At 55.0% G+C, this 22,564-nt stretch overlaps 2 protein-coding genes across 5 annotated transcripts in view; one reads left to right on the top strand and one right to left on the bottom strand.

Moving 5' to 3' along the window:
• Nucleotides 1-19,866, top strand: part of ZBTB17 (zinc finger and BTB domain containing 17) — a 31,347-nt gene extending 11,481 nt beyond the window's left edge. The window contains exons 3-16 of one of the 3 annotated variants that reach the window (XM_082615833.1): nt 13,513-13,719; nt 14,590-14,778; nt 15,416-15,556; nt 15,894-16,013; nt 16,666-16,904; nt 16,985-17,127; nt 17,215-17,515; nt 17,819-17,906; nt 17,988-18,104; nt 18,194-18,314; nt 18,531-18,661; nt 18,987-19,196; nt 19,316-19,405; nt 19,482-19,866. In XM_082615833.1, the coding sequence (XP_082471959.1) occupies nt 13,515-13,719; nt 14,590-14,778; nt 15,416-15,556; nt 15,894-16,013; nt 16,666-16,904; nt 16,985-17,127; nt 17,215-17,515; nt 17,819-17,906; nt 17,988-18,104; nt 18,194-18,314; nt 18,531-18,661; nt 18,987-19,196; nt 19,316-19,405; nt 19,482-19,765 (2,379 nt within the window). In that variant the 5' untranslated portion in view covers nt 13,513-13,514 and the 3' untranslated portion in view covers nt 19,766-19,866. Of the gene's footprint in view, nt 1-13,512; nt 13,720-14,589; nt 14,779-15,415; nt 15,557-15,893; nt 16,014-16,665; nt 16,905-16,984; nt 17,128-17,214; nt 17,516-17,818; nt 17,907-17,987; nt 18,105-18,193; nt 18,315-18,530; nt 18,662-18,961; nt 19,197-19,315; nt 19,406-19,481 lie in introns of those variants that run through there. The other 2 variants (XM_082615834.1, XM_082615835.1) reach the window with 2 other exon arrangements.
• A 148-nt stretch (nt 19,867-20,014) lies between these two features.
• Nucleotides 20,015-22,564, bottom strand: part of SPEN (spen family transcriptional repressor) — a 96,181-nt gene continuing 93,631 nt past the window's right edge. For both annotated transcript variants that reach the window (XM_082615832.1, XM_082615831.1), the window contains exon 15: nt 20,015-22,456. In XM_082615832.1, coding sequence (XP_082471958.1) covers nt 22,325-22,456 — 132 coding nt within the window. In that variant the 3' untranslated portion in view covers nt 20,015-22,324. The remainder of the gene's footprint in view (nt 22,457-22,564) is intronic.

Below are 22,564 nucleotides of genomic sequence, written 5' to 3'. Positions count from 1 at the left end.
TAAAGGGAATCACGCAACTTATAGCCTTTTGTGGCTGGCTTCTTTCACGTAGCATAATATTTTCAAGGTTCATTCAGGTTGTAGCACATATCAGTACTTTTCTTATTGTCAAATAATACTCTATTGTATGGATATACCACGTTTTATTTATCCATTCATTAGTTGAGAGACATTTGGGCTGTTTTGACCTTTTGACTGTTATGAATAACGCTGCTGTGAACACTTGTCTACAAGTTTTGTGTGGATGTACGTTTTCATTGTTGATTAATTTTAAGAGCCTTTGATATATCAGGACTATTAACCCTTATTTTGCATATAGGCTGTAAACAGTTTCCCCCAATTTATATTTGCATTTGGGAAGTTGAGAAGATAAGGGTAGAAATGTGAATGAAACAGAACATTTAGGTTTCTGACCAGTCTTTCATACCCCTAAGAATTAAGTTTGTGTACCCTCACTTCTCCACCCTAGTCCCCATAAGCAGCCCCTTGGGGCTGGCAGGCTTCCTTACATGGCCGTGCGGGTGCTCTCTCTCTCTCTCTTTCTCTGTGTCTTTGTCTCTCAGCCTGCCTGCCCTAGAACCAGGCAGCACTTAGGGTGGTTTCCAAGTTTCTCTCAGAAGCTTGCACTTCAAAATAGCTGGCTGAAAAACCTCCAGGGTTGCAAGTCATCCATTAAAAGGCCTCACGCCGCTGCAGGTGGTGGGTGGGAGGGGCAGGAGGTCCGCAGCGCTGTTTCTTCAAGGGCCGGCGCTGGGGCCTGAGCTGCTTCTAATCCTCCCAGGGCTGCTGTCCAAACACTGTCTTCTGGAGCGACACTCAGCATCTGGATTTGAGTAGCCTCACAGTTTTAAGAAATCCTTGGAAATTGAGACATTGAATTCTTGACCACTTTCTCTCCAGGCCTATCTTAAGTTTTTGAGGTCTCTTAGAATATTCCTCTAAAATATCCTCTTACACATTTAGTTTTGCCCAGTCAAGTTTTACAGAATATTAACTTTAGTTTAATCCTATTTGGAATAGTAAATGTACGACTTGATGTTGGCTTATATAGTTCATAGATGTTCGTATACAGTTCGTAGTTGATGTTCATGTCCTATATAGTTCATGTTCATAGTTGGAAATCTTAAGATTTCCAATATAGGGAAAGTTTTAGATGAAATAAAAAAACTCTGCTAAATGCTAGATAAATATCTCATTTTTATTGTCATTCACATGGTGTCTGTTACACTTCAAATGCATGCATTTATAATCTTATTAATGAAATCAGTTACTCAACATTTATTAAATCTTAACAGTAGAAGGGACCTTCACAGTTACTAATCGTAATGAGGAAACAAACCCAGAAAAAGACAGTCACATGAAAAGCATATGCTACATTGAAGTTCATATACGTCTACCTCCTCATAATTAGTATTCAACCTACTTTTCTCTCTTGCTTTGGATTCTTGATCTTAACTAATACCATGGGACAACTCATCCTTCCTTTGGACTTGGTATAGTCTATTCTCTTCCTCAATGAAAGCCTCGTTGCTCCTCCAAAATCATCATGTTCTTTGTAGAAAGAAGTTAGCAGGACTTCCCTGGTGGCGCAGTGGTTAAGAATCCACCTGCCAGTGCAGGGGATATGGGTTCAATCCCTGGTCCGGGAAGATCCCACATGCCACGGAGCAACTAAGCCCGTGCGCCACAACTACTGAGCCTGCTCTCTAGAGCCCACGAGCCACAACTACTGAAGCCTGTGTGCCTAGAGCCCATGCTCCACAACAAGAGAAGCCACCGCAATGAGAAGCCCGCGCACCACAACGAAGAGTAGCCCCTGCTCGCCGCAACTGAAGCCCGCACACAGCAACGAAGACCCAACACAGCCATAAATAAATAAATAAATAAATTTTTTAAATTAAAAAAAAGAAGGTAGCTTTTGCCTTCAAGTACAAAGCACCTCTGCCTTGCCTTATGGTTACGGTTGAGTGGAATAAGCATTGCAGTTTGCAGGGCCTTTTCCTGACCTTTTTTCAGGTTGAAGCTTTATCTGTCGTGGGTGCCTGGGTTACTGATGAGATTTTACCTCCATTTTTAGAAGGTAGGGCCAGGAGGAGAGCATTGGGTTCCCCGTTTTCCTGTAATAGATCGATGTTGCTGGCATGGGTTTATATGTAGTCATATAAGAATGATGATGATCAGCGGCAGCTCTGTGAAGTGGAAACTTTTATCATCATCTGCATTTTACAGAAAGGAAATTGAGGTGCAGAGATTTAAGTACTCTTGCCTGAGGGACTTAACCAGCTTTGGCTGGATTCCAAGGCAGGGGTTTTAACCGGGTGTGGGGAGTCAGTCAGCCCCCTGAGTGTGTGTGACTCTCCCAGGAGAGGCCTTCAGTGCCTTCGAAGTGTCGGAGGGGTTCATCTGGGTCTGGAAAAGGCTACCAGCTGCTCCTCTAGGGGATTTTCCATTTTGTCCCCTTAAGGAATTTTTGCTCATCATGTTTTCCCGAGTGACACATTCTTTGTGCAAATTATCATAATTTTCCATTTCCCTTATGAGAAATTTTTCCTGTTGAGAAGTTTTCAGTCACCAAGTCTTGTAGAAAATGTCTGAAAGGTTTTACGGTGAATAGAAACAAAGAAACTCTGACGTCGTGGACATTTTCTTTTTTTCTCTCTTTTTTCTTTCTTCCCTCCTTCCCTCCTCGTTTTACTTTCTCAGTTTTAATATTTTAATAGATAACATTTACAAATGGTAAAACAAAACAAACAAACAAAAAATCCAGAAAGGATACAGAGTGAAAAGTGTAAGTCCTTTCCACCCTTCCCCTGCTGCTCTGAGGGGATCCCCGTTACCACTTTCTTGAGATGTGGGCGTTTTCTTTGAAACGTGAGTAAGAGGTAGGAATTCTCAGCCTGGGATGTGGGTTTGGACGAGCATCATGGCCCAGCTTCTCCCAGGAACGGTCGGGTACTAAATATTAAGGGACGTTGAGGCACTCGAGGAAGAGGTACTTAAAACCTTCAAAGGACGTTATAATATTCAGCAGGAGGGCCGCTTGCACAGGCTGCTCAGAAAGATCCACAGTAATTGTGTTGGATTCTGGGCACCAGCCACATCCTCCTGGTGCCAGCGGGGGGTGACGTCGTCCCATTCTTCACGTCCTGAGGGTCCAGCGCCGCGGGACTTCCTGAGTTGTTTTTCTGCTTCTGCTCTTGCCCCTTCAGCCTGTTCTCCTTACTCATGCAGCCAGAGTGACCTTTCAGAAATGTGAGTCTAACCGTGGCTCTCCCTTGCTTAAACCCCTGGCATGACTCCCATCAGCTGGGGATGAAGCTAAGTCCTGGTATGATAGGTGGGGCCTCCAGCCTGTCCCTCCAGCTGCATTTCTCACCACTTTTTCCACTCATTTGTTAATCTCATGATGTGAAGCGTGCTGTTCTCCCCCAGCCCAGTCCCCAGGCATGCACACCACTCTTTGTCGTGCATCCACACCGTTGCTTGTGCTGATCTTTACCTGGACGCCCTTCCTGCCTTGGTTCGTGTGTTTTTAGATGTACTAGGCGCCACTTCCTTCCAGGTTGGCACTCGGTGGCACCTTTCAGCTCTCATCAGTGGGTAGTGACAGTCTGGGTCTTTCTCTCCGGGGGAAGGTCCTCGAGCGTGGGTACCCACACAGCCTTGGCCTTACTCCCCTGGGAGCCGCCAGCTCCCAGCAGGGCCCCCGCACTGGGCAGTGCTCTGCAGTTGACCTGAAAGTCCTGTCCACTCCCCTGTCCCCTCAGCCCACCACATGCAAAGATTGGACCCCGAATCCATCTGTATTTGACTTGAGTGGGTGATTCTTCCCAGGCTTTCTGCCCTAAGTCACACAATCACAAAGACCTGACAGCAGACGTTTGAAGCCAGGTAGGAACAAAGTCCACGTGCTTTTTTGTCACGTTGGACTAGAGTGTGGCTACTTTGGTCTCCAACTGCCTTCCCGAGGCCTTGACCAGCTGCCTTGTCCGAAAGGAGCCATGCGATTCACTGGTAAAGGGACTTCACTGGGATAACCTGGTTTGTTTTAATTAATTCATTTTTTCCTTGTTTGTTTCACTGTGTATCAGTCACAGACTTTGTTAGAGAAAAAATATCTAATTCTACTTTTGCCAAGATTTGTGCAATACTCCCTGTTATTTATCTTCTTTAATCCTCAGAGCCGTTGTGTATATGGTGGTTCTCCAATTTAATGGGTGAGCAATCTAGAACTCAGGGAAGCTTGCTTGAGCCCCCCTTGGTAATATTGGAGCCAGGATTCAAATGCATGGGCTTTGAGTCTGAGTCCATAGGTCTTGTCTCTTCTTTGTACAGTAATCTCTCCCAGGGTGGTCCCATTCCATCTTGTGGCAAAGACCAGAATGAAGTGAAGAGATCTGTTCAACCATCTCTGCTGTTGACATCTCAACTGTAATTGGCCAAAACAGAACTCTTGCTTTCCTCCCACTAAACCTTTGCTCCCACAATCACTCCTCACCTCAGTAAGTGGCACTGCCACTTGGCCAGGCTAAAACCTTGGCCAGGTTTCTCAGGCTAAAAATTTTGGTGTCATCCTTGACTCCTTTTTTTTTTTTTTTTTGCGGTATGCGGGCCTCTCACTGTTGTGGCCTCTCCCGTTGCGGAGCACAGCCTCCGGACACGCAGGCTCAGCGGCCATGGCTCACGGGCCCAGCCGCTCCGCGGCATGTGGGATCCTCCCGGACCGGGGCACGAACCCGTGTCCCCTGCATCGGCAGGCGGACTCTCAACCACTGCGCCACCAGGGAAGCCCTTGACTCCTTTCTTTTCTCAAAACCCGCATCTACTTGATCAGCCATATGTTGGCTCCACCAAAACATATCCCTCATCTGACTACTTCTTTCCACCTCCACCTTGGTGGAGGCCACCTCCCTCTCTTGCTTCTTTCCTGGTGTTCCTATGTCCACGCTTGCCCCCTTGCAGTCACTCTTCTGCTCTCAACCCTCCTAGGGCGCCCCAGCATATTTAGAACTCCAAAGCCTAACTGGCTTCTAAAACCCTGAGTGATCTCAGCCTCTCCTGCTGCCGACCTCAGCGCTTCTCATCCTCTCACTCGCTTCCTCCTTTTCAGGCACGCCGGCCCCTTTTGCCAAGGTCACACCCATCTCAGGACCTTTGCATTTGCTCTACCTTGTACCTACTGTAACGGTCCCTGGGCTTATGGTAGCATGGCTCACTCTTCATTCTGGTCTTTGTTTAAATGTCACCTCCTCAAGAGAGGTCCTCCTTGACCCTTCTCTTAGATAGTTAATAGCCTCTGCCTCGGCTTGCTTTGGTTTTCTTCACAGCACTTAGGATGTGACATTCTGTATTATATTGATTTATTGCCTGTCTTCCCCGCTAGGCTCAAAGTGAGAATCCTGTCCCTAAGGTGAGCACAGAGTAGGCACTCATTAAATGTTTGAGAAATTCCTTGGTCTTTGTTTATATCTGTTTCTTAACTTATGGACTGAGGACCCCTGGGGGATGCAGTAAGTATGAGTAGTTCTGCAGCTGTACCACACCACAGGTCTTCTGTATATTAGGGGAGATTTATCATTCACTTACATAGAACTGTTTCTCAAATACATATTAATGCTGTTGTGCTTAATAGACGGGAAATTCATTTTTTCATAGTGGTTTTTGTCTATATTGTTTCACTTAACAAGCACCCAAAGTACAATGATCATTTCATGGGGGTCCACAGAATATTTTGACCTTGAGTTGGTCATATTCAACAAGGCCAGGAACTCGTTCTGTAGCAGGCCTGTACCCCAACTTGATTTGAGGGCAAAGTCCTAGGGTAGGTGCTATAAACAGCTGTAAGGAAGAAACAAGAAGTCGGCCTGCCCAGCAATGAGGTTATTAAACTTGGTAGGGGAGTCCACCTACCAGTATAATGTCAGGCTGTGTCCATGTGCCACGACCACTCAGGCAGTACTGGGCAGAGGAGAGCAGGGGGGACGTTGGGAGAATGATCAGACCCCATGCCAGTGCCACATGTTCTGATTTTGTCCTTTTGGTAGCAAGGCCCTTGATTTATCCCGTGTCAAGTTCAAGAGTCCCCAGAGCAAGTACTAGCATGATGGGTTCTAAACTGGCACACGTGCTGGGATACAGGACACACTTTCTTCAGGGCCAGCCAGCCTTCCCGCTCAGCCACGTTCCTAGAGCAGTGGGGTCCGTCGGGGGTCAGGGAAAGGGATGTCCAGTCCCTCTTCAGAAGTGTGGTTAAAGTTAGAGATAGTACAAGTTGTTTAGTTGGAAAAGCAAAGTCAATAGCACAGTTTAATTTTATATTCAGACATTATTTTTAGATTTAGAAAAAAGTCATTGTTTTTTATAACACAAACTTCAACAAAGCAAACGGTACTAAATCTTGGCAGGGAGCATTCTGTAGAAGGAAGCAGTGCTTTTCTCGGGTGGGGGCCACTATTCAGGAGAAGATGAAGCGTTTGGGGCTGTCGGGAAGGGCTGAGTCAGGTTTGTGTGTTTCTACAAAGTGGAAATGGACTTTAAAAGTTTGAGAAGCACAAGCTTAATATAAGAGCTGTGTTTGCTGGGCAAGGAGGACAGTTCCAGCGCGGCTGGTTTTGTTGATGTTTGCTTCTCTGCCACGTTGCGCTGAAGAGGGACGGGTTGTCACAGCAGGTGGGTTGGTGGAGTTGAGCGGGTTGCTGTCATGTTCGCAGGGCTGGCCTGCCGGGAACTTCCGTTCCCTTGGCCTGAGTTTGTGTGTGCCAGGTTATGTACACAAGCCACCAGTATTTCTGGAAAGTCAGGAACGCTGATCCCTGTCACCCGCTCTCAGGTGCCTCGAGGCCCTTGGATGGCTGTCTCCTGCCCAGGCCTGCAGCTGGCACAGCATGTTCCGGGAGCTGGGGACCGTTGTTCATCAGGGTTGGCGGGCGTCTCCTGGTGGTGGCCAGTTGTTTCCTAGCTAATGGTTTCCCTCTGTGCGGCAGTTTGGAAATGCATGCAGTTCAGTGCTTGCTAATAACCTGGGCAATATTTCATGTTTGACAGGTGCCCATTTGACTCTGAGATGGAGCATTGCTCTGTGGACCCACTTAGAGCTCTGGGCAGGCGCTCCAGCCTTCAGCCAGGAGCACCCTTGGGGTTTATGGAACAGTTGTTCAATATAAAGTGCTTCCCTGACAGAGAAAATCGCTCTGAGTGGTTCTTGCCCAGTGCCCCCCGTCTCTTCGTGTTAATTGGGCTCCAGGATTTTTCCAGACTGCATTTAGAAGGAATAATGGGTTGTGATTACAACATCTAAACAAGGTTCAAGTCACCAAGTAGTTTTTGTTTTGTTTTGTTTTGTTTTTGCGGTACGCGGGCCCCTCACCGTTGCGGCCTCTCCCGTTGCGGAGCACAGGCTCCGGACGCCCAGGCTCAGCGGCCATGGCTTACAGGCCCAGCCGCTCCGCGGCATGTGGAATCCTCCCGGACTGGGGCACGAACCCGTGTCCCCTGCATCGGCAGGCGAACTCCCAACCACTGCGCCACCAGGGAAGCCCAACCAAGTAGTTTTTGAGTACACCCGAGGTGCCCAGCGTAAAAGGATATGTAGAAACCATCTGATATAGTCTTTGGCCTAAAAAAAATAGAGAGTCAGCATCTCTGCTTCCTGGTAACAGTCGTTTGCTGAGTGCTTACCACGTGCCAGGCACTGGGCAGGCCCTTAGTTTACGTTACCTAGCTTAATCCTGTAGAGAACGTGGGAAGTAGTCCCCCTGGCTCCACTGTGCCAGAGGAGAGCTTTGCTGCAGGTCACCGGCGGGTGTGGTAGGAGGCAGGACCTGGAGGTGAGCCTACTTGGCTTTGGCCCCAGAGGCTCTGCTGCCTGCGTGGTGCCGAGCTGCCTCTCAAGTCCTGACTGCTGGGGGCGGCAGGGCGGAGCTTGGGGCCCGGTGTAGCCATGCTCTTAGTGTTTAGGTGATTGGACTGTGCCACACGTGGTGCCGTGCTGCTTGGCGTGCTGAAGACCCTCCATAAATGCCATTTTGTTGTTACTGTGGGGATCTGGGAATCAGGTTTTGTTGAATTGAGCAGAGTGGATTTCATGACCCAGGGAGAAACTTTTCTCGCGGCAGCAGTCTGTGTGTGGATGTTTTGGATCCGAAAGGCAAGTGAGATGGATTGTGTTTTCTCCGGCGCTCCACCGCCCCTCACTCCTGTCCGCCTTTGCGGCTCTTTCCCCTCCTCAGGGCAGCCCTGGCCAGAGCGTCTGGGAACATGGTTGGAAACATCCCATCTCTGCACGGATTGAGTGTGGCACTTTTACCTCACTTTTTTCTTGTTACAAATTTTGTTAAATTTTGAAAAATGTTCCCGTATAAAGGTATATGAAATGCACATATTTAGTTTAAATAATAAATCTAGGTGTATCCCAATAAAGAAATACAGCACTCCCAGGATCTCAGAAGACCCTAATTGCTCTTCCTCCCACCCAGAGAGAATTGTTACCCTGAAATATTTTGTTAATCATCCCCTTTTCTTTACAGTTTTACCATCTGTATCGGTTATCTCTTGCTGTAAGCAAACCACCTCGAAACTTAGTATCTTTAACCATCAGCAGTTTATTATTTCTCCCCATTTTGTGGGTCGACTGGGCAGTTGTTTTTGTTCTACAAGGTGTTGAGGTCACTCGTGTGCCAGCATTCAGCTGGTGGCTGGGCTGGAGCCCTGGTGCTGTCAGCTGGGGCATCTCAGCTCTTCTTCAGGGGGCCCGTGCACATTGGTGTCTCCTCCAGGGCCCCTCCATGTGTCCTCTCCCCCCAACAGGAGCGCCCGGCCATCCCTGCCGTGGGGTGGCCGGGTTCCAAGAAAGCAAAGCAGAATCTTCCAGACCTCTTAAGGGCCAGGGCTGGAACTGGCACAGAGTCACTGCATCCCGTTGGTCGGTCATCCCAGGGCCACCCAGGTTCAGCTGGAGTCTCACGGCAGGTGTGGTCGGATGGGAGGGATTGTTGGCGGCCGTCCTCAGAGACTGCGCCCACGGTGCCCGCACATCCATGTCTGGGTTGCCTGTTTGCATCCACACTGCGGGGCTTCCCCATGTCTCTCACGTTTTCGTTCCCAAATGAATTCCTTGTGAGGCTGGCCAGGGCTTGTGTCCAGCTAGGCTACTTGTCCTCAGGGGAGCATCCCACCTCTGACACCGAGGTCTGCCCCGTCAGTCAGGGATATGGACCGAGCAGACGGCCGTGTCATGGAAGGTGCCCGCTCGCAGGCCGGAGTTGGTTGGAAACACGAGGGCTTTGGGCTCGATGGGCTCTGCGGTCTAGTTCTGTGTGAGTTTTCTGTTGTGCTAAGTTTTGGGGGTCTTTCTTAGAAGCAGCTTTAACTAAGGCCCACACGTAGCACCCTTGAAGCAAGATGAAACGAGGAGGAAGGGACCCCACTCTCGTGCTTAGCGGAGGGCACCGCACACCACGGGTGGGCCGGCAGAACCGCACTCGATCCCCGCCGCGGGTAACGAGCAGCGGGCTGGCTGCTGATCTTGTTACTGTGTTCAGGTCTCCTCAGACGATGCCCCCTCCTTGCGTGCACTGGGGACGCGGCTCCCACATCGCCGCCCGCCCCTGGGGCCCCCCATGTCCCTCTGTGTGGCCCAGGCAGGTGCATCCTGCCCCACGCGCTCCCCTCTTTTCCTGGTCCCCTCTAAGCTTGGCCAGATCCTGGTGGGTTCCTTTCACTGTAGAGTATAAAAGAGGAGACAGGAGACAGTCAGAGGACTGCATGCTCATTCTAGAATAACAGTTCACCTAGGTCTGGAGGTGCCCCTCACCGGCTCACCGCACCGTCTTGGGGAGAAGAGAGGGGCTGTTGGAGCTTCGTAGCAGGCAGGCAGCTGGGGGAGGTGAGTGGGTGAGCACTGGACCACAGCCTGGGGGCTCTGAGCTCCACTGCCCCTGGGGGCTGTGCGATTATAAAATCCACGGTGCTGCTGACAAGTGACACCATTTAGCGCTAGGCAAGCCCCGCAAGGGCCCTCACACCCCCTGGGGGGGCCGGGCACAAGATGGGGCCTGTGAGTGCATGTTTTAGCGCTGTTTATCTGTTGGTGGGGATGGCCTTTTTCCCCTTTTTCCTTCCTGCTGGTTCCTCTCCCTACTTCCCCCATCCTTCCCTGCTTCCTCCTTCCCTTTTATCCTCGGGTGTTTTCTCTCTCGTCCATTTCTTTCTTTGATTTTGTCAGAATAGATGCCCTTTGAGGACTGTTTCTCTTGTTGGAACAGCTTTGGAGGCTTCAGAGGGATTCCAGAAGCCTCTGGTGTTCTCCCGACACCCACATTTGGGGCGGAGCCCACTTCTGGGCGGGCATCTCGCATCAGAACACTGCAGTTAGCTTTGGGTGGAAAACATTACTCATGGCGTGCAGCTGCTCCCCCGTGTGTGGGGCGGGGAGGGGCTGGGGTGCTGGGCCACCGCCCACCCTCTCGCAGGGACCTGTACCAGCCTTCTCCCAAGGCCTCTGGAAGTGAGTGCACCCCGCCCCAACGTGTCCCGCCCCCCACCCCACCCCCCACCCCCTGGGCTCCTCTCCGCCTTGGTCCCAGGCAAGGCCAGTAACCACCTGACCTTGGGGCTGGCAGGTCCCTTCCACCCTGTTGGCCAGGAGTCTTTTCTCATGTTTATCTTCCCAGTAAGTCAGATCACTTTCTGGCTGGAGGGTTCTGCTCTCAGCAGGCTCCAGCCCAGGGGCCTGGGAACAAATCTGTACCTCCGGGGGGGGGGGCGGGGGGGCACGCAGGGCATGGGTGCTCAGCCAGTGCTCCCCAGTTGTTTCTGAGCCTGGGAGGTTCTTCCTCCCAGTTCAGTCCTTGGGTTGGCTCCTGGTGAAGGTGAGGGAGCCAGGCCCACTGCCAGGAGGGAAGAGTTTGGATCTGATTGGAAAGTTCTGAAGGGGATTATTCTGCAGCTGGTTGAGAAGGCACCTGTGGGCCCTGGTGGGCCCTCCCTTTCTGCACCTGGGGGGTATTTCACCTGAGGACAAAGAGGGTGAACTGGTGATGGGAGCTCAGGGGCTACCCATGCACACGTGCACACATTTGTCTGCTCACGTGGCTTTTTCCACAGCAGAGAGGACAGCTCAGGTCGGTTTGGCCCAGGCCTCTCCTTACCACCTGCCTTTGGTTCCATTTACCTTAAGCCTGTGTGTACCCCCTTTAGGTCCTAGGCCTAAGTGCCCAGCCTGCCTGTTTAACCCTACAGGCTGTACACTGGTTCTTTTCCATGTCCTCCAAAACTTCTCTGTTTTAGCTTTGACCTGCTCAGGAACAGAACAGCTGAACTTCTCCCTTGCATCCCTTGAGGTCACGAATGAGAACTTGCTTTTTCTAGGGACTGAAGACCTAGAGGAGGATGCCTTTATGGAGTGTCCTGGTCAGTAGCAGCCTTTGCTCCGGCAGCTCCGTGCTGTGCCGGCTGGTTTGTCACCGAGCAGGTTGTTCAGCAGACGCAGAGGGCCCAGCCGCCTTGCGCCTGACCTCTTGACGCTGGGCTTGGCTTCCAGCTCTCCCCTGCTTATACCTAAGAGCTTGAGCCTCAGCCACTTATGATCTGAGCGGTCCAAGAAGCTGTGCCTCTGGCTGGGAGCTTGTGTGTGGAGGCTGGGACCAAAGGACAGTCCTGGGGACATTGGACGGAGACAGAGGGTGTTTTCAAGTCTCTAACAGCAGCAACTCTGAACTCATGACTCAGGGGCTGGCACCCCATGGCACACGGCCTGTTGCCACTGCCTGTCCCCCCTTACTTGATGGAGCCCTACCCACCTACTCGGTGACTTCTCCCAGTTCAGCAAATACACCCTTCCACTTACGAAAAGTTTCCAGACACCATGGGTGGGTGGGCTTTGCATCCTTCAAAGCCGATCTGTGCTGGCTAAGCCACGTGGGCGGGGGCGTGGCTTTCGTTATGTCTCATCACAGCCAGACGGCCATACATGGTCACTGCAGCTCCAGAGCTGCAGCGCGGTGACTCAGCCCCAAGAGGCTGATGTAACAGGGGAACAGCTGGAGCCAGTGAGTGGCTGCTGAAACCTGGAGGCCGAGAGCCTCCCAGGGTCATGCTCACCTGCCCAGAAGCCTCCTAGGGCAGCTCTGAGCAGACCCAGGCCTCAGAGGAAAGGTTCTAGAAGGAACTGGAAGAGAAACCACTGTCACTTTATCAGATTCCAGGCCAGGGTGTGACAGCCCAGCCCGGTTGGATCTATGTAATGTGGTCCCAGGAGTGGGCACTGACGTTTACTTAGAAATTGGCTCTTTCTTGAAAGGAGAGTCTGCTTCTTTTCCCTAGAAAATGCCGATCCTGAGACTGACTCTGGTGTGGTGTTGAGGGGGAGGGGAGAGCCGTTTTAGATACTTACTTAGTCCTGGCTTGTGCAGTTCAGGATGATTTGGCACCAGGCCATGGAGTTTTTTGTGAGCATTTTTACTTGAGACAGTTGTGGAATTTCCAGGCAGCAAGTGAGGCCTTTGACAGAGAAACTGCAGCCAGGCCAGCAACTCCTGGGCTCAGGATCAGAGTTCATTGTTTCTCGAGGGACAGCCTAGAGAGGTTTCTGGACGCAGAAGACTCACCAGCTCTTGTGTAGTTCCCTGAGCCCATGAATCAGAGGTGGGGGAAGTGGGAGAGAGATGGATCCTCACCCCCCAGGGCCAGGCTTTGCCGAGGACAAGGGAACCTGCACAGACCCCTGTGGGTGCAGCGGGAGGGGGGCTGACTCCTGAGATGCTGGATGATGAAATGTCTGCCTTCCCAAGCGCATATTTCACCTGTACGTGACAAACTGAGAAAAATAAGAACAAAATAGAAAGGTTTTCACGAAGCCAAATCTATCCAGTCGAGAAAGATCTGTCTTTTAGTCTAAGATTATGTCATGCATTCTTTTTGTAAAAAAAAAAAAAGTTAGGGGGCTTCCCTGGTGGCGCAGTGGTTGAGAGTCCGCCTGCCGATGCAGGGGATACGGGTTCGTGCCCCGGTCCGGGAAGATCCCACATGCTGCGGAGCGGCTGGGCCCGTGAGCCATGCCCGCTGAGCCTGCGCATCCGGAGCCTGTGCTCCGCAACGGGAGAGGCCACATCAGTGAGAGGCCCGCATACCGCAAAAAATAAAATAAAATAAAATAAAATAAAAAAGTTAGGCGACCATGTCTTTTTTTTTTTTTTTAATGCTGACAGTAATCAGTGTTTTGTGTGTGCCTGGTTTTTGATTCTCTAATGTCATTGCCTGGCAAGGCACAAAGGTGGCTGTTCTGTGTTGGTCCCTCCGTGCTGTTTGGGTTTTGGAACTTTCCTGACCAGTCAGCTCAGGAATCTAGAAGCCAGCCCCTGGCCGGTCTGGGCCTGCAGAGGCACCTGCCCTTTGTGGGTTTGGTTCCACCCTCCCGCCCACCCCCTGCTTCTCACCTGGGAGTGCTGGGATTGCTGTTGGGGCCGGTTGGTGTCCTCCCTCGTGCTCACTCGAGGGCTCTGTGGCTTTCCCCAGCCATGGATTTTCCCCAGCACAGCCAGCATGTCTTGGAGCAGCTGAACCAGCAGCGGCAACTGGGGCTTTTGTGTGACTGCACTTTTGTGGTGGATGGTGTTGACTTTAAGGCTCATAAAGCAGTGCTGGCGGCCTGCAGCGAGTACTTCAAGATGCTCTTCGTGGACCAGAAGGATGTGGTGCACCTGGACATCAGTAACGCGGCAGGTACCCCACTGGGTCCAGGGCCGAGCTTGTGGCGGGCCCCGTGCCACGCGAGGCCCTCCTTTGAGCAGCACCTTCCAGCTGTGGGGTGCGCCAGACCTCCCACACGAGACTCGGCCATGAGTGCGTGGGTACCAAGTTCTTACCACATTTGTGGGCCCTCTTTTGACGGGGAGTGGGGTGGTAAGGGGAGAGCTGGCAGGAAGGGCTCATGCTAAGCTCCGGAGTGAACACAGGACAGGCTCATCAGGAGGGACAGAGAGCGGCAGGGCTCTGAGCCCTGGTCCCTTTCCACTGCTGAGTCAGTCCTCAACCCCCTACCCCAGTGCTCACCTTGACGGGAATGGCAAGGGTTGGGAGCGGGAGGGGTGTCAGGAAGGTCCTGGGATTGAGGAAGGAGCTAACTGGTCCTAGGTTCAGGTTCCCAACCCAGAATGACGTGCCACGCCGCCAGAAGTTCAGGCAAGGTGTCGTTCCCCCATTTTACACATGCGGAAACTGAGGCCCAGAGAGGTCAGGTGACTGGCCTGGAGGTCAGGTAGAGAGTTTGTGGCAGAGCCCTGATGAAAGCCAGTGGTGAAAGACTCCGTCCTCTGGTGGTGAAGTGCAGTGGATGGGCAGACAGTGTTCAGGGTGGGCACTCACACCCTCCGCCCTCTATGGGTGTGCTTCTTTTTGGAGGCTGTTGTCTGGGTTGAGAATCCCCAGGTTGCCCGCCTCTCCACTGGCCCAGGAGATGGGGAGACAATGGGCTGCCACTGCCACTCTGCTTTTCACAAATCCCTGGATCCTGCCACGGAGTGGAGCAGCTGGACAGGCTGCTGGTGCCAGGCCTCGAGGTGGGTCCGTGATGGCTGTCTGTGTCCTTGGCAGGCCTGGGGCAGGTGCTGGAGTTTATGTACACGGCCAAGCTGAGCCTGAGCTCTGAGAACGTGGACGATGTGCTGGCTGTGGCCAGCTTCCTGCAGATGCAGGACATCATCACGGCCTGCCATGCCCTCAAGTCACTGGCTGAGCCGGCTGCCAGCCCTGGGGAGAGTATGGAGGCCTCGGCCTTGGAAGGTAAGATTCTTGGCAGGCTGTTCCTGAACAGGTGGCTTTTGATGGGAGCTCTGCCCCCGCCTCTCTGTGTCACCTCTTTGGCCTCGCCTGTGTTGTGAGGATCTCGTGGGGAGCAGCCGCGGCGAAGTCTGAGAACGCCTCTCAGAGGGGCCCCGTCTGCCCTCCCTGCCTGAGGGCACCGGCAGCCACGCCTGGCTCAAGGCCTTTGCCCAGGACTTCCCTCTTCCGGCAGGTCTCCCCTCCCACACCCGTCCTCCTGCCCCCCTTAGTGCCTCAGGAAGGCCCCCTGCGGCCCAGTGTGGGCCACATGCCTCGTGGCACACTTCGGAGAACCACGCTCCTCTCCTTGTAAGCACCCATCTCTGATCAGCGTCATTTCACGTGTGACGACTGTCTCCCCAACCAGTCTGCGAGCCCCGTGGGAGCAGCAACCATGACTGTTGTATCCCAGGCCCAGCGGCAGCCTCATGTGATGTCGGTGCCTATGAATAATCTGTTGAATGAGCAAACCAACAAACCGCTACTTAGATGTATCCCCAGGGAGGTCTGGAAGCGCTGGCAAGCTCTGGGCTACCTCACCCCACCAAGTGGAGGACACCTGATGGGAAATGGCAGGTCTGTCCTGTTCCATCTCCAGTGGGGGACAAGAGAGCCAAAGAAGAGAAGGCGGCTGCCACTACACTGAGCGAGCTGGACCTGGCCAGAAGCAGTCCACCCGCGGGCCTGGGCAGGGAGCCCAAAGAGGAGCGAGGCGGCCAGGCCGAGAGCACGGCCAGCGGTGAGTTGTGATGCTGAGGACCTGGCTGACTGTCCATCACCTGCCATCAGCGTGGGCTCCAGCGCAGTGAGCAGCTTTCTCAGGAGGCTCCTGGGGGAGGGAGGGAGGGAGGCACAGGCAACTGCATCCCTTGAGCTCAGGTTACCCAAAACCACCAGTTATTTTTTCTGGGGCATCTGTGAAAGCCAGAGCAGAGACTCAAGCAGCCCGAGCTTGGACGTGCTCCCCCCACCCCCGGGGCCATCGCCGCTTCCAGGGGTCTGGTCCAGGAGAGCCGACCGGCCCCTGGACAGAGGGTGCCAGTCCAGCCCCGGATGCCCCCACACCCCTACCCCAGGTGCAGAGCAGACGGAGAAGGCCGATGCCCCCCGGGAGCCTGTGGAGCTCAAGCCGGACCCCACGAGTGGCATGGCTGCTGCTGAGGCCGAGGCTGCCTTGTCGGAGAGCTCAGAGCAAGGTACCCTCCGCCAGCTGGGGCACCCGCCCTCACACAGGCGTCCCCCACTCACACACGTCACACACACATACACACACACACACACACACACACACACACACACCCCACACCCCACCCCCCCTTCCGCCAGCTCTCTGCCTCCCTTAGCTGAGCTCACTGTGAGTCGCTCTTTCACATCAGCTTTTGGGCCGACATCTTTCCTCATCCTTGAATTTTGACATCAGTTTCTTGGTTGTACACCCTGGCCATGCTTCCCTTTAGCACAGAAGTGTCCTTGTCGCAGTACTGGCCCTGCTGTTTTTCCCTGGGCTGAGCACCGTGGCGGAACTTGGCCGCCCTTGGCACCCACCCCAGCCCCTGCCCCCAGTGCTTGTTGGCTGATAGCACCCTTCCCACCTGTGTCGCCAAATATGGGGCCCCCGGTCGACTGAGGCCCATCTGCATCCTCCAAGCGGCAACTGTCCCGGTCATTGGTCTCCCCTGGGCTTGCCCTGGCGGTGCTGGGGACCATTTATCTGCGGCTCCCAGACATTGCCCTGCCCCTGCGAGGCGCCCACGCAGAGAGAGGGTGTGTGCAGAGATGAGCCGTGCCCAGGCCTCACTTGGCCAGTTGCCAGGTCGGCTTCCTCAGCGCCTGCCCCTCTTGTGGCAGAAATTGAGGTGGAGCCAGCCAGGAAGGGAGAAGAACGAGAGGAGGAGGGCGCCGTGCCCGCGGTGGTCAAGGAAGAGGGTCCAACGGTGGAAAAGGGCGAGGCCCCCGAGGAGAGCGAGGAGTCGGCCAGCACGGACTCGGGCCAGGAGCTCGGCACGGAGGCGCGGGGCCTGCGCTCGGGCACCTACGGCGACCGCACGGAGTCCAAGGCCTACGGCTCCGTCATCCACAAGTGCGAGGTGCGCGCGCGGGCGGTGGCGGCCCCGCCCTGGCCCCCCGCCCGGCGCCGCCCCTGACACCCCGCCCCCTGCGCCCGCAGGACTGTGGGAAGGAGTTCACGCACACGGGCAACTTCAAGCGGCACATCCGCATCCACACGGGCGAGAAGCCCTTCTCGTGCCGGGAGTGTAGCAAGGCCTTCTCCGACCCGGCCGCCTGCAAGGCCCACGAGAAGACCCACAGGTAGGCCCAGCGGCCGCCCCCCATGCCCGCCCACCCACCCCGGCCCGCGAGCCCTGCGAGCCTCCCGTCCTCGCGTTCTGCCGCCAGCCCGCTGAAGCCGTACGGCTGCGAGGAGTGCGGCAAGAGCTACCGGCTCATCAGCCTGCTGAACCTGCACAAGAAGCGGCACTCGGGCGAGGCGCGCTACCGCTGCGAGGACTGCGGCAAGCTCTTCACCACGTCGGGCAACCTCAAGCGGCACCAGCTGGTGCACAGCGGCGAGAAGCCCTACCAGTGCGACTACTGCGGCCGCTCTTTCTCCGACCCCACGTCCAAGATGCGCCACCTGGAGACGCACGACACCGACAAGGAGCACAAGTGCCCTCACTGCGACAAGAAGTTCAACCAGGTGGGGGGAGCCGGCCCCGGGCCCCTGTGCTCCGGCGGCTTCCGTCTCGGGGGCCCGGGGGGCCTCGCGGGGAAGTAGGTGGTGGTGGCTGAGCGGAAAAGGCTCCTGCCGGCTGGAGCTCTTGACTGCTCTGCCGAGCAAACCGGGAAGGCAGGCTTGGGGGGCGGGCGCGGGCCAGGAAGAACTGAGGGGGCTGGTTTTCCCGTTTCCCCCGGCCTTGAGGAAAGGGGGAGCCCCGCACAGGCCCCCGGGAGGACCGAGAATCGGTGGTTCCCTGCCGTCTGACCCCCTGCCTGGGCGCAGGTGGGGAACCTGAAGGCCCACCTGAAGATCCACATCGCCGACGGGCCCCTCAAGTGCCGGGAGTGTGGGAAGCAGTTCACCACCTCAGGTAGGGCCCGGCTGCCCGCCCCCCCAGCCCCGCCCCCGGCCCCGGGCGCCTGTGCCAGGCCCACCCTCGGTCTCGCCACAGGGAACCTGAAGCGGCACCTTCGGATTCACAGCGGTGAGAAGCCCTACGTGTGCGTCCACTGCCAGCGGCAGTTCGCTGACCCCGGCGCCCTGCAGCGGCACGTCCGCATCCACACGGGTGGGTGAGCGGCCCGGCGGCTCCCGGGTGCGGGCACAAGGGAGGAGAGCAGGCGCCGACACCTTCCCGTCCCCTGTCTCCGTCCCCAGGTGAGAAGCCATGCCAGTGCGTGATGTGCGGCAAAGCCTTCACCCAGGCCAGCTCCCTCATCGCCCACGTGCGCCAGCACACCGGGGAGAAGCCTTACGTCTGCGAGCGTTGCGGAAAGAGGTCCGGCCCCCGGCCGGCGCCCTGTGGGGTCCCGGCACTCGGCGGGTGGAGGGGGTCAGGGAACAAGCCCAGGGCTCGGTCGGTAGCCCGGCAGACGGCTCCGGCGCAGGCCCCGGCGTCCTCTCGGATCTAGACCCTGAGGTGGGAGGCCCCAGCCCAGCACCCCCGGCCCAGGCCTGGGCGGTTCTGTGCAAGCCTTTCCTTCTGGCCCTGCAGATTCGTCCAGTCCAGCCAGCTGGCCAATCACATCCGCCACCATGACAACATCCGCCCTCACAAGTGCAGCGTTTGCAGCAAGGCCTTCGTGAACGTGGGGGACCTGTCCAAGCATATCATCATCCACACTGGTGAGCGCGTGCCACCCGCCTCTCTGTCCCAAGCCCTGGCTCTGGGGCGCGTGGCGGGGTGGGAGGCGCCCCGGACCCCAGCCTTCGGTGCCGGCGCTTGCTGAAGGCGGTCTTGAAAGCAGTTTAACTCCAAGGAGGGCCCCATTTTTTCAGAGCTTCTGGAAGGTGCAGGGGCCACTGGAAGCTTCCCTGTGCCTCAGGTGGCCGCCCCAGAGCGCTTCCTGCTGGAAAAGACAGGGCTGCGGGGGAAGCTGGAGGCCACTGAGGTCCTACCCCCCCCTGCACCCCCCTCAATGGCAGGAGAGAACCTTGCCTCCCCCCCCAGGAGAGAAGCCTTACCTGTGTGACAAGTGCGGTCGCGGCTTCAACCGGGTGGACAACCTTCGTTCCCACGTGAAGACTGTGCACCAGGGCAAGGCAGGCATCAAAATCCTGGAGCCAGAGGAGGGCGGTGAGGTCAGCGTGGTCACCGTCGATGACATGGTCACGCTGGCCACTGAGGCACTGGCGGCAACGGCCGTCACTCAGCTCACAGGTGCGGACCGTCACTCAGCTCCCAGGGCAGCAGGGGGTGGTCACAGCGGGGGTTGCCTCTGGGGTGGCAGCAAAGGGGCAGGTGAGTCTGGTCTCAGGCCCTGCCGATGCCGCCCACAGTGGTGCCAGTGGGGGCAGCGGTGACCGCAGATGAGACAGAAGTACTTAAAGCCGAGATCAGCAAAGCTGTGAAGCAAGTGCAGGAAGAAGGTGAGAGGGGCCGCCTGGGGGAAAGCTGCTGGCCCCAGGGGCCCTTCCTGTGCTAACTGCAGCCCCACTCCCGCAGATCCCAACACTCACATCCTCTACGCCTGTGACTCCTGTGGAGATAAGTTCCTGGATGCCAACAGCCTGGCCCAGCACGTGCGGATCCACACGGCCCAGGCACTGGTCATGTTCCAGACGGATGCGGACTTCTACCAGCAGTACGGGCCAGGCAGCACGTGGCCGGCCGGGCAGGTGCTGCAGGCTGGGGAGCTGGTCTTCCGCCCTCGGGATGGGGCTGATGGGCAGCCGGCCCTGGCCGAGACACCTCCCACAGCCCCTGAATGTCCACCATCTGCTGAGTGAGCAGGCACCCCCTCCTCCTGTTTATTTAAGGTTGGATGGCACCCTAGAACTGAGAGGGGTGAGCCCATTCCCTAGAGAGAATAAATCTGATTATTTTCTAACGCTGCCTATAGCTCCCTGTGGGGCTGGGGCGGGGAGCTGGCAGCTGTGGCTGATGCCGGGGAAGGGTCGCTCCGCCCAGCGACCAGTCGGCAGAGACCTGCTTGTGGGGGAAGCCAGGCTGTCCCTTTGCAGAATGGGACTGGAGCCCCGGGACCCGTCTAGAAGCAAGCTGGTTGCTTTGCCTGAGTTGGGGCGTGGGCAGCACACTCAGGCCAGAGAAACTGCGGCTCCACGAGCCCATTCTGGCCTCCTCTTTGGAGGCTCCTCGTCGGCTTGGCGTGAGGATCGGACCTCCCCTCTCCACCTCTCTCCGCTGTGGAGCCACGGCTGTGACCCTGCGCCCTTGTGTTGGGAGCTGGGCCCACAGGGCTTGGCCACAACTGCTTACCAGGATCCAGGCCACCCGTACAGAGCCCAGCTCGGGGCCCCATTCAGCCACGACAGCAAGGTAGGCAGGGCACCAGACCCAGCAGGCCACAGGCCTGCTTCTGCCGGGCCTGGAAAGAGGGAGAGCTCCACACTCGCTTCACGGGAAAACCCTGGCCGCGCGATCAGGGCCAAGCCAGCGTCATCTTTTGAGAACGTTTACTTGCCCTGAATCAGTGGCGTCTCTACAAGGCTGAGAGCCTGGAGGGACAGGCATGAGCAGCCAGGCGCTGTGATGGGGAGGTGGGGGATGGCAGCACTGCTTAAACCAGGAGCAGCAGTGCGGACTGTGAAGCAGCTCATTCTTACCTCTGTCAGCAGGGAGACATGAGATGCCGTCTCTGCCGCTTTTCCATACAGCTTGTCCCCAGCAGCTGTAATTCCTCCTCACTCAAGAGATGGTACCATCTCGCACCGCAAGCATAGCTCTCTTTGGAGGAGCCCCAGGGATACTGCAAGTGAGACCAGCAACTTTGTGGTCCTTGTGTTCCCGTCCCCCACGCCCAACTCCCCAGCTTGTGGTGGGTCCAGCTGCTGGGGAAGCTTGGCCCACCAGTGCCATCCTCCTACTGGGAGGAAGCTGCTGCAGGGCCAGCCTGCACCACACCCGGAGGAGGAAGGGACAAGAGGCAAGACCCCAAGGCTTCCTTAAGATGTTTGAGTGGGAGGTGGCTTTATTCTTTAATCAATCAAATTTGAAGTGCCTTCGACATTACGCAGGAGCCGATTGGGACCTTGAAGTGTCAGGTAAACACCACAGCACTGAAAAAGTTCAAGGTCAGTCTGTGATGCAAATCTTTTGTACAAGATAAAGTGATCCTTGGGGAGGATCAGTGGCAGAAAGGAAATAATGGGTTCCATATACAGACGTGGTGGGGGCTTGAAAGCAGAAGTGGGACGAAGGCTAGCTGTTCCCATAAGCCAAGGACCCCTGGTCCTCCCATCCAAGTGACAATCACATCCACACTTGACATGTTCTGTATTTTTTAATAAAGTTTGTAATCCAATGGACACACAAAACAAAACTGCGCTGAGAAAAACAGTTTTCATAAATTAATAAGTGTTAGGAAGTTGGGGGAGAGGTCAAGGTCACAGGAAGAAGGGAAGCCAGTCTTTTGTACAGTCTTTTTGTGTGTGTGACACTTCCAAGTTGCGGGAGCAGGGCCCGTGCTGTAACGAAGCGCACTTATACAAATGAGTGACAATACAAAGTCTGAGTATGAAAATAAGATTTTCTCTGAAAACACATTTTTGGCACAGATTAAAAAAAATGTATGTCAGGGAATTTGATTTTTAAGTCAGTATTATATATATTTATATATATTATATATTTATATATACACACATCCCAAGTTCTGCATATTCCACCAAGAGAGAAAATCCTTGTTTGCTCTTTTCTGATTGTAAACTGTACATCCTGGGTGAATCAAAGATGGTGGCAGCAGGAGAATTAAAGAGAGGTGACATCCAAATGAGCAAGGGGAAGGGAGGGGTGGGGACAACACAGCCCAATGAAATGTTCCTTGACCCCAAGGTTTCAGCAGAAGTTTGAAGTCCTGCGTGAGAGTCTGTGATGTGTGTGCCATGTGTGTTCACGTACACCAAGACATCCAGAGTGTCACAGCCTGTCTTCACTGTGCAAAAGTCCAAGTCACTAATTTAGTGCAAAGGCAGTTCTGTTTTGTTTCTTAAAAACAAAAACAACAAAAAAATTCCACTGCCCTGTTCCTTTTCTCCAAAAAGAGGAGAGAGAAACCCAGCCTCAAGGTGTCTGCAAGTCCATTGGTTGGTGGTCTGTCCTTGGGCTAAATGTCATGTAAACATACGAGTAGCAGCACCACTGCCCAGGGGGGTCTGTCTGACGGAGCCGGAGCCGGGCGGGCGAGCGAGCGGGGAGGAGAGCGAGGCTGGCCGTCTGGCAGTGGAGTCTGTCCCCCTCGGCGGCTTCCTCCACTTGGCTGGGTTGTCCTATGTTTTATGTTTTGCTGCAGAGCCTCAGGAAGATACGCCGAGTGGTGACCATTCAGTGGCTCACACAGAGGCAATGACGATCATGAGGTGGGGAGAAATGTTGGAGATGCTGGCCAGGAGGTCGGGGGCCAGACGGGACAGGTGACTCTCAGAGAACTCGCAGGGCGGGAAGATCTGCAGCACGTAGGCGGGCTGGAGAAAGGGACAAGAGAGAAAAATGGGACCTCCTGTCTTCACATCACCCACCCCACTACCACTCTTCCCTAAAACATTTCCAGCTGGGGGCCCAAAGGCCCAACA

The sequence above is a fragment of the Mesoplodon mirus genome (assembly GCF_964341445.2).
Source record: "Mesoplodon mirus genome assembly, chromosome: 3".
Lineage (NCBI taxonomy): Eukaryota > Metazoa > Chordata > Mammalia > Artiodactyla > Ziphiidae > Mesoplodon > Mesoplodon mirus.
This window is presented reverse-complemented; position numbering and strand designations above follow the sequence as displayed.